At 60.8% G+C, this 10,693-nt stretch overlaps 1 protein-coding gene across 3 annotated transcripts in view; it reads left to right on the top strand.

Annotated features, from left to right (window-relative positions):
- Positions 1-10,043, top strand: part of KDM4B (lysine demethylase 4B) — a 189,060-nt gene extending 179,017 nt beyond the window's left edge. Inside the window, exons 20-24 of one of the 3 annotated variants that reach the window (XM_030936513.1) lie at positions 494-679; positions 765-929; positions 1,310-1,429; positions 6,827-6,919; positions 7,781-10,043. In XM_030936513.1, the coding sequence (XP_030792373.1) occupies positions 494-679; positions 765-929; positions 1,310-1,429; positions 6,827-6,919; positions 7,781-7,957 (741 nt within the window). In that variant the 3' untranslated portion in view covers positions 7,958-10,043. Of the gene's footprint in view, positions 1-493; positions 680-764; positions 930-1,309; positions 1,430-1,758; positions 1,944-6,826; positions 6,920-7,780 lie in introns of those variants that run through there. The other 2 variants (XM_030936514.1, XM_030936515.1) reach the window with 2 other exon arrangements.
- Positions 10,044-10,693: the final 650 nt, after the last annotated feature.

Genomic DNA, 10,693 nt, shown 5'->3' on the forward strand with positions numbered 1-10,693 from the left:
TCTAATTCCAGAACATTTAATCACCCCATGAAGAACCGGCCCCATTACCAGTCGCTGCCGTCCCCCACCCTGTACCCACGAGCCCACTTCCTGTGTCTGTGGGTTGCCAGCCCTGGGGGTTGCAGATCACGGGGTCACACGGTCTGCACTCACTCCGTGTTCCCAGGGCACATCTCTGTCGCCCCGTGTTCCTCTCTGGCTGAGCAACACCACATGGGGCTCTTTGGTGTCTGTCCCAGCAGTCGCTGACACACGGGGGATGGGAGAAGACTCCCCTGGGGCTGAGCAGCAGGTGGCTGGGTCAGTGGGTCTGGACGACTTGGCCAGGGAGGCTGCGGGCTCTGGGCTGGAGAGGGGGCCCCTCGCCGGGCAGAACACAGGGCCACTCCCACCATGCCTCCCTTGAAGGCTATGCTGGGAGGGGCCACGGCCTCCGTCCCAGCATCCCTAGGGAAGCTCCAGCCCCATGCCCCGCCTGTGTCCCCGTCCCCAGAAATGCGTGTACTGCCGGAAGCGGATGAAGAAGGTGTCGGGTGCCTGCATCCAGTGCTCCTACGAGCACTGCTCCACGTCCTTCCACGTGACCTGCGCCCACGCCGCCGGTGTGCTCATGGAGCCGGACGACTGGCCCTACGTGGTCTCCATCACCTGCCTCAAGCACAAGTCGGGGGGCCACGCTGTGAGTGCCTGCCCGCCTCATTGCCCCTGATCCCCGGCTCCCGCCCCACCGACGCCCACGCTGACCGTCCCCCGCACCCTCCCAGGTCCAGCTCCTGAGGGCCGTGTCCCTAGGCCAGGTGGTCATCACCAAGAACCGCAACGGGCTGTACTACCGCTGCCGCGTCATCGGTGCTGCCACACAGACCTGCTACGAAGTGAACTTCGACGACGGCTCCTACAGTGACAACCTGTACCCCGAGAGCATCACGGTGAGTGTGGGGCGGGGCAGGGGGCGGGGGGAGGCTGGGAGCACAGCGACAACCTGAACCTGAGAGCATCACGGTGAGTGTAGGGCGGGGCAGAGGGGAAACTGGGAGCAGCCTGACTCCAGATCCCTCCACGGGGTCCCCTTGTCCTCAGGCCCCAGGCCCCTTCAGGAAAAGCAGTGCTCACTGTGTTCTGCAGAAACAAAGCAGAAAGCAACCTGCAGTCAGGGCTCTGCACCGCCCCTCTACCCCCAGCCCCCGCAGCCGGCTTTGGGGCTTCAGGCAGAGAACCTTACTTGCTAGTGTGGAGAGGGTCTAAAACCCAGCGACAGCCCCCGGCGTAGTGTGGCTGGGACCTCACCTCCCGCCTGTTCTCCCTGCAGAGTAGGGACTGTGTCCGGCTGGGACCCCCTTCCGAGGGGGAGCTGGTGGAGCTCCGGTGGACTGACGGCAACCTCTACAAAGCCAAGTTCATCTCCTCGGTCACCAGCCACATCTACCAGGTAAGCGCGGAACCTGGCAGCCCCGCTGTGCCTTCACCAAGCTCTTCTTGTAGGTGTGGGAACGGGAGGATCACAGCCCCGGCCCAGGTGCCTTTGCCTGGGGCACTGGCGGGCGTGGGCTGTGGTTAGTGAGGCCGGCAGGGCCCAGCTGAGCCTCGGCTCGCCTGCCTGAGTTAGAAGCCCTGGGCTTGTTCGTTTTCAAAGCTAAAGGGGCCTCCACTCGGGTGGCATTTCCCTTTGAGACGCCTCAGTTTTTCTTAACGTACGTTCTCCCTTTCACCGTTTCAGAGTGTACAGCTCACTACCCCTGGGTTTTTTTTTTTTTTTAGTCAAGTTGGTGGTGAGCTGCTTCTCATGATTGTGGAAGAGAAATTATTTAAAAGTGTGGAATCTTAGACCCGACACGGTGGTTCAGCCATGTAATCCCAACACTTTGAGAGGCCGAGGCAGGTGGATCACTTGAGGTCAGGAGTTCAAGACCAGCCTGGCTAACATGGTACAGGGCTTTCTGGACGCTCAGTGACAGGTCAGAGAGCAGTGACCGGGCGGCGCCAGCCTGCACAGCACGGGGGGGTCCTGGACGCTCAGTGACAGGTCAGAGAGTGGTGACCGGGCAGGGCCAGCCTGCATGGCACGGGGCAGGGGTCCTGGATGTTCAGTGATAGGTCCGAGAGCGGTGACCAGGCAGAGCCGGCCTGCATGGCATGGGGGCGGTCACCACCCGGTCACCGCTCTCAGAGCTGTCACTGAGTGTCCAGGACCCTGTGCCGTGCAGGCCGGCCCCACCCGGTCACCGCTCTCAGAGCTGTCACTGAGCATCCAGGACTCTGTGCCGTGCAGGCCGGCCCCACCCGGTCACCGCTCTCAGACCTGTCACTGAGCGTCCAGGATCCTGTGCCGTGCAGGCTGGCCCCACCCGGTCACCGCTCTCAGACCTGTCACTGAGCGTCCAGGACCCTGTGCCGTGCAGGCTGGCCCCACCCGGTCACCGCTCTCAGACCTGTCACTGAGCGTCCAGGACCCTGTGCCGTGCAGGCTGGCCCCACCCGGTCACCGCTCTCAGAGCTGTCACTGAGCGTCCAGGACCCTGTGCCATGTAGGCTGGCCCCACCCAGTCACCACTCTTGGACCTTGCAGAGTCTTCCCTGCTCCTTGAGAAGGAGGTGGTTTCAGGGACAAGCCATGCCCGTGGCCAGCTCTATGGGAGCTACCACCAATCTCCAGACACTGTCACTTCTGCTCAGCTCCAGCCTGCCCCAGGGGAGGCTCAGGCAGCTCCTTGGACTTCCTGATTGTGTTCGGCTTAGACCAAGGGCAAGGTTGATTTGCACCCCTTAGCCCATCCCAAGCAGCAGCAAAAGAGAATAATTCCCGCTTGGCTCACCTGGCAGCTCTTCTCTCAGATTATGAGTTTCAGGCTGGGCTGGGCACGGTGGCTCACACCTGTAATCCCAGCACTTTAGGCCGGGCAAGGTGGCTCACGCCTGTAATCCCAGCACTTTGGGAGGCCGAGGCAGGCGGATCACAAGATCAGGAGATCGAGACCACGGTGAAACCCCGTCTCTACTAAAAATACAAAAAATTAGCCGGGCGCGGTGGCGGGAGCCTGTAGTCCCAGCTACTCAGGAGGCTGAGGCAGGAGAATGGTGTGAACCCGGGAGGCGGAGCTTGCAGTGAGCCAAGATTGCACCACTGCACCCCAGCCTGGGTGACAGAGCGAGACTCCGTCTCAAAAAAAAAAAAAAAGAAAGAAAATCCCAGCACTTTGGGAGGCCAAGGCAGGAGAATCACTTGAGGCTAAGAGTTCGAGACCAGCCTGGGCAACAAAGTGAGACCCTCCCCACCGCCAATCTCTACAAAAAAATTTTAAAAATTAGCTGAGCATGGTAGTGTGCGTGTGTCATCTCAGCTACTCAGCTACAGGCTGAGGTGAGAAGATCGCTTTAACCCAGGAGGCTGAGGATGCAGTGAGCTGTAATTGAGCCACTGGACTCCAGCTTAGGCGACACTGAGACCCTGTCTCCAAAAAACAAAAAAAGAAAAATATCTGCTGGGAAGCATTCTGGTGCATGTCGTACACGGCAGGATGGGTGGGGTGTGTATGACAGTGACAAGACCCTCCGCCTGCCCTGGGAGCCTCAGAGTCTGGCCCAGGCAGGTTGGACTGGACTCCAAGGAGGGGAGGTTGAGCGAGGACCTCTAGAACACTGTGGAAGTTTACTCCAGAGATGAGGCTGAGCACGTGCCAGTCTCCTTCCCTCAAGAAACCTATGAAGGTAATAGAAAGCACATGAATGAATGAATAGCCATTTATAACGTACACAGCACAGCCGTGCTGGAAAATGACAAGGGAGACTCAGGGTGGATCTTGACAACATCCCACAGAAGAGGCACCGGAAGCAGCCCCCGCCCTGGTGGCGAAGGAAGCAGACAGTGCTCGGGTGCTCCCAGGATCATTGACATGTCACCAGAGCCCAGGAGGGGGCCAGCGTCAGGGAGCTCACCCCAAGGAAGCCGAGCTAACGAGACAGTCAGAAATGAGATGATGCCAGCCAGGTGCAAGGGCTCATGCTATGATCACAGCACTGTGGGAGGCTGAGGCGGGCAGAGCGCTTGAGCCCAGGGGTTCGAGAGCAGCCTGGGCAACACAGCAAAACCCTGTCTCTACAAAATAACAAAATTAGCTGAGCATGGTGGCACGCACCTGTAGTCCCAGCTACTTGGGAGGCTGAGGTGGGAGGATCACTTGAGCCTGGGAGGTTGAGGCTTCAGTGATCCAAGATCACGCCACTGCACTCCAGCCTGGGTGATGAAGCAAGGCTCTGTCTCAAAAAAAAAAAAGTCACATCTCCAGAGTGCTCAGGGGCAGGGGGCAGAGGCTGTGGAATCAGTAACAGGTGGTATCGGAAGCCAGCAAGCCACCGTGGAGTGCCCGCCTGCCTGCGAGGTGACAGCAGGACCTCGGTCATACGATCCTGCCAACGCCCGTTGTTTGGTGGCCGAGGAGGTGGGGCTGGAGCTGCCTGCCCCGAGGCTGAGGCCTAGTCAGTGGGGGCTGGGGCAGGCCCAGGTGACAGCAGGGCCAAGTGGGTGGGACGCCCACATGCCAAGGCCCCAAGAGCCCCCCCTCCCCCCCCTCCGTCCGGAACACTCGGAACACGTTTCCTTCACACGTGACCCCTCGAGATGCTTCTGAGAAGTGCCGGGCAAGACGTCGCCACAGGGAGCCTGGGCTGAGGCGCACTCCTCTCTGATTTCCTGTAGCTGCAAGCGTATCCAGTTTTCTCAAAATGTTAAAAAGCAAACCCTCCCTTCAGAGCTCGCCCCATGGAGACTCATAGTGAAAGCAGATTCCAGGGAGGCGCTGGGAGGAAACAGTCTGAGCCTCCAGTCAGGCCCCAGTTCCCAAATTACCCGAGCACAGAAGATCCCCCGGAGCCCACTTGGACCCGGCAGTGTGAGCGCTGTCCTCCTAGGCGCTTCTGTGCTCCTGAGAATCTGGGGCGGATCTCCCCAGTCTTCCCGACCCAGAAACCTGAGCCAGTTTCCGCCGAGTTTCTAGAATGCGCCTTCCCCTCCCGGCAAGGCTGCTTGTGTGCCTGACTGAGTCGCCGTGTGCCACGCCTGCCAGAAGCCGAGAGGCCGAGTCGGGGCCGGGGGCTGGGGAAAGGCTGTAGGTGGGCCTTGGGACTCCTGGGGTGGGAGCTCCAAAACCTGCTGCTGCCTGTGGCAAAGCAGAGCCTGGCCACACCGGGGGTGGAAATCGCTTTCCAGGGTGCTGGGGCTCCGACACCAGGACTCCTCTGCCCAGATTCTCCTCACTGGGCAGGCGCTGGGAAGGGGTCTTCTCCTGGTGGCTTCCCTCTACAAATGAGATGGGCGGGACGGGGCAGAGGGTGGCACCCAGGTCCTTGGTTCCTGGCAGGTTCCTCCACACATCCCCGGGAGATCTGTGCTGTCGTCCCAGGACATGACCCAGAGGCAACTGGCCATCCGAGAGTTCACACTGGGCACTCCCAGCCCTGCTCCTCCCGCCACCTGTGCCAGCCAAGAGGCCTGTGGAACCCACAGCAGACTCTCTCCAGGGCCCACCTCTGTCTCCATCCCCAGCCATCCCTGGAGGAGTCACAGGGACTCAGGCTTGGCCACCCTGAGGCAGGGTCTGTGCCCCCGTAGAGCGGGAGGTGCTGTGATCCCGGGCTACCGCCCTGCACGCTACCTGGGGCACCTGGCCCCAGACACACTTCCGTGAGGGTCTTAGTGTGTGACTTTTGTACTCTTCTGTGACGGTCTTAATGTGTGCCTTTTGTTGGTTTTGAAACGGGGTCTTGATCTGTCACCCAGACTGGAGTGCAGTGACATTAGAGCTCACTACAGCCTCGACCTCAGCCTCCTGGCTAGCTGGGACCACAGGCATGTGCCACCATGCCCGGCTTGTTTCGAGTTTTTAAATGTGAAAAGCCAGCCTTCTGCTATGGGAACCTTCTCCCCCAGAGCAGAATAGCGGTTAGGGCTGGGGAGTGACCCCGAGTCCTCTGCTATGGGAACCTTCTCCCCTGGAGCAGAATGGTGGTTAGGGCCGGGGAGTGACCCCTGCACCTTTCCTGGCTTGGGAACACGGCGCCTGTCGCCCATCGCAGTCATGAGGTGGGCCTGGAGACACACGCCCCTCCCTGGCATGCCCTTCATGGGACAGTGTTGTGTTGCCAGAGGGTCCCTGAGAGAATCTCCGCGAGCCTGAGCTGGCGCCAAGCGTAACGAGCAGGAAGTGGGGTGCTCCCAGTGCCCCTCACCAATCAGGCATCTGCCGCCTGGAACAAGGCACCAGCTGGGGAGGCTGGAAGGGGGTGATTTGTCTCTGAGTTGAAGGGAAGAGGTAACCGAGCTGTTTTCAGGGGGCCACACGTAAGCTGGGGGCCCTGTCCTTCACCTCTGGTTGGGGACTCCTGAGCTCAGGCCCCTGCGTCCCCCTGCCCGGTCTCGCCTGCCTCCGAGGCCCTGTTAGGGCACTGCACCTCCTGCCCGGCTCTGTGTCCACCCAGTGACTCTGTCACCTTGTCCTGGGGCTGTGTCTTCATGGAGACAGATATCTGTTGAGCCGGGAGGAGGTGAGGGGTGAGGGCTGTGTGTCCATGTGGAAGCTGCGGGGCCCCCGCCTCGGCCCCAGGCTGTCTTGTCCTCCATCATCCTTGCGCCATGGGACGGGACCCTCCGCCTGATCCCTGTTTGCTGCAGGCGGTGTCAGAGGTGGACATGAGCTTCAGCTCGGCTGCATGTGGCCTCTAGCGGGCCCCATGCACCCAAGGGGGCCGGCCTCCCAGCCCTTGAGGCCGTGGCTTGCCTGGAGCACCTGCCAGCCTGGCAGTGCCAGGCCCCTGAGAGCCACATCCCCTGCAGGTGGAGTTTGAGGACGGGTCCCAGCTGACGGTGAAGCGTGGGGACATCTTCACGCTGGAGGAGGAGCTGCCCAAGAGGGTCCGCTCTCGGCTGGTGAGTGCACGAGGCCGACCTGGTGGCTCCGGGTGACTCCTCAGGGAGCCCGTCTGGGACGAGGCAGGGCACAGACTGCGTCTTCCAATGGCGTGGACCACCCCTTCCTCCTGCACCTCTGCTGGAAGGGGGTCCCGGCTGCCCCGGCACAGCTGGCCCATGGGCTCCTGGCAGGAGACGCTTCCTTTGCCTTGACTCCGGGTGCGCAGCTCCTGGGCGATGCCCGTCATGTGGGGAGGGAGGGTTGGAGGAGCCCTCCCCTTGTCACGAATGTGGAGTAGACCCTCCAAGCCCCCTTGCCCTGCAGGACCCGTGCTGCCCAACCCCGCACAGGGTGGCCTCTGAGCCACCACAGGTTTTGGGGCACAGGCGAAGTACGGGCACCCAAGTTGTCGGCTTAAAAAAGCTTTCCTGAGCTTTTTCCTTATTAAACGGGAGCCTGAGTCCTGGAGGCAGCGGAGGCAGCGCTGGCTTTCGCTCCCGCAGCCCTCATGGGCTTCCTTTATTCTCTTTCTAATCCAGAGGCGAGGTGTTGAGGGGCAGAGCCCATGGGGGAGGTTCCTGCTCCTGGCCACAGCTGCTCAGCCACAGAGAGGTCCCTCGGGGAACAGATGGGGGCTGCCAGACGGACGGTCCCAGCTCCAGCCAGGGAACCCCACTAGGGGGCCAGAGGCTGGGGCGAAGGGCAGGGCCCCCCCATTGGCAGGATGAGGGGTTTGCAGGAAGACAGGTGCCTCTGAGCAGCCCCCACAGCCATCAGGGCTCTGTGTCCAGCTGGCTCCTCTCAGAGGCCATGGACGGTGGCCGGGGCTGCGCAGAGCGTCTCCACCATGCTAACCCTGTGCTTCCGCTCTCCCGCAGTCACTGAGCACGGGGGCACCGCAGGAGCCCACCTTCTCGGGGGAGGAGGCCAAGGCCGCCAAGCGCCCGCGTGTGGGCACCCCGCTTGCCACGGAGGACTCAGGGCGGAGCCAGGACTACGTGGCCTTCGTGGAGAGCCTCCTGCAGGTGCAGGGCCGGCCCGGAGGCCCCTTCTAGGACAGCTGGCCGCTCAGGCAACCCTCAGCCCGGCGGGGAGGCCATGGCACGCCCTGGGCGTTCGCTTGCTGTGAATTCCTGTCCTCGCGTCCCCGACCCCCGAGAGGCCACCTCCACGCCGCGGGTGCCCCCTAGGGCGACAGGAGCCAGCGGGACGCCGCACGCGGCCCCAGACTCAGGGAGCAGGGCCAGGCGGGCTCGGGGGCCGGCCGGGGGTGCACCCCACTCAACTACTCAGAATTTTAAACCATGTAAGCTCTCTTCTTCTCGAAAAGGTGCTACTGCAATGCCCTACTGAGCAACCTTTGAGATTGTCACTTCTGTACATAAACCACCTTTGTGAGGTTCTTTCTATAAATACATATTGTTTTAAAAAAAAAAAGCAAGAAAAAAAGGAGAACAAAGGAAAATATCCCCAAAGTTGTTTTCTAGATATGTGGCTTTAAGAAAAACAGAACAAAACAAAACAAACACATTGTTTTTCTCAGAACCAGGATTCTCTGAGAGGTCAGAGCATCTCGCTGTTTTTTTGTTTGTTGTTGTTTTAAAATACTATGATTTGGCTACAGAGCAGGCAGGGAAAGAGGCCCGGTAATTGGAGGGTGAGCCTGGGGGTGGGCAGGACGTCCCGGATACGGCACGGCCCGGTCTCGCCTCACCCCGGCTCCTGGACTTTGATCGTCTGGGTACCAGTGTCTGTCTCCGCTCTGCGCCTGCTGGGAGGAGGCCCAGGCTCTCTGGTGGCTGCCCCTGTGTTCCTGGCCAGGGGAAGCCCCGGGGTCTGGGGCCTCCCTCTGTCTGCGCCCATCTTTGCAGAATAAACTCTGTCCCGGGGTTCGTTTCTCTTTCTCTCACCCGAGAGAACCGCAGGGGTTCCAGAGGCTTCTTTGCAGACGAAGCACCCCTGGACCTCCCGTGGCTCAAGGTGAGGGAGGCCCTCAGGCCCTTCTGGTTGGTATTGAGTGTGGACAGCTTTGCAGCTCTTGGGGTGCAGTCCTGAGTGGGTCGGGGACACAGGGCCAAGGCAGGCCTTTGGGGTCCCATTCGCCTGCTTCTGGGCAGGGACAAGGCCTGGTGTCCTTGGTCCACCCACCCACGCTGCTGTCACTTGAGGGGAATTAGCTTCTTAGGAGTGGGTTGAGCTGATAGAGAAGAAACAGCCTTCGGCCCAGGCTGGGAAGCGCCTTCTCCGGTGCCTCTCCCTCGCCAGCTCTGTACCCCTCTGGGGAGCCTTCCCCCCCTTAGCTGTCTCCTGCCCCAGGGAGGGGTGGAGGGGATAATTCGCTTGTATTAAAAACAAAAAACAGCTGAGGCAGGAGTTTGGGACCAGCCTGGGCTGCATAGTGAGACCCCATCCCTACAAATTTTTTACAGATTAGCTGGGTGTGGTGGTGCACGCCTGTGGTCCTAGCTACTCGGGAGGCTGTGGTGGGAGGATTGCTTGAGTCCAGGAGTTTGAGGCTGCAGTGAGCTCAGATTGCACTACTGCACTCCAGCCTGGGCAACAGAGCGAGACTCTGTCTCCCAAAAAAAAAAAAAAAAAAAAAGCAATGTTTGTACTATAAAACAGTGTCCTAACAGTCCCCAGGCTAGAGAGGACTAAGGAAAACGGAGAGAGTTACGCAGGAGCAAGCCTTTCATTTCCTTGGTGGGGGAGGGGGGCGGTTGCCCTGGAGAGGGCCGGGTGGGGAGGTCGGGGGGTGTCAGCCGAAATGTGGAGGTGGTCCTCTGCACGCAGTCCTCGCCCAGTGTGGCGCTGACACTGTATTCTTACGTTGTTTGAAAATGCTATTTATATTGTAAAGAAGCGGGTGGGTGCCTCTGCTGCCCTTGTCCCTTGGGGGTCACACCCATCCTGTGGTGGGCTCCGGGACGGCCTGCGTAGACGGGCCACAGAAGGGCAGGCCGGAGTTGCACGCACTCCCCACGAAGGTATCTCTATGTCTTACTCTGTGCAAAGACGAGACAAAACCCAGCGCCCTGGTTTTTCCCCACCCGAGATGAAGGATACGCTGTATTTTTTGCCTAATTTCCCGGCCTCTAGGCTCATAATGAATTAAAGGTTCATGAACGCTGCGAAACCCCGTTCCACGCCCTGGCACGTGTCTTCATTTCTGAGCCTGTGCCAGGGGGACCGATGTTGGGGCCTCCCTGGGGTGGGGCTGCCCGCGCCCCGTTCTCCTGGGAGAAAGTTTGCTTCCAGAGCTGGATGTCCCGCCCCTCCCACTCTCCAGCGTCCCCAACACTCAGCGGCTGTCATGCCTCTCACACTGTGGCCAGGCTGGGTGACTGCCGCAGCAGACCCCATGATCCCCCCCCCAGTTCCCTGAGGGCCTGGGCCTGGCCTCACTTGTCCCAGCCAGCAGCTGCCCTGTCCCTGTCCCCAACCCAGTTCTGGTGACACCTGAGCCCCAGGAGCGTCGCTTGTGGTGGTGGTGGCTGGCGGACGTGCTGGGGCTTATGGCCCTAGATGGCTACTGGGACCCCGCAGTCCTGGCCTGGGTCACTCAGTGCCCACCCCCACCAGGTCTGGAGTCAACAGAGGGGACACTGGAGACCTGAGCCTCCCTCAGGGAGGTGACCCTCCTGTGCCTGGTGTGCTGCAAGAACATGAAGAGGCCCCTGTGGCTGGAGCAGAGGCAGGAGGGGAGGGGAGGAGTGGAGGCAGGTGTGCAGGGCCTTGTGGGCCTTGGGCAGGACTTGGGCTTTGACCCTGAGGGAGGTGGGAGCCATGGA

This window comes from Rhinopithecus roxellana, chromosome 8 (assembly GCF_007565055.1).
Source record: "Rhinopithecus roxellana isolate Shanxi Qingling chromosome 8, ASM756505v1, whole genome shotgun sequence".
In the NCBI taxonomy this organism is placed as follows: domain Eukaryota; kingdom Metazoa; phylum Chordata; class Mammalia; order Primates; family Cercopithecidae; genus Rhinopithecus; species Rhinopithecus roxellana.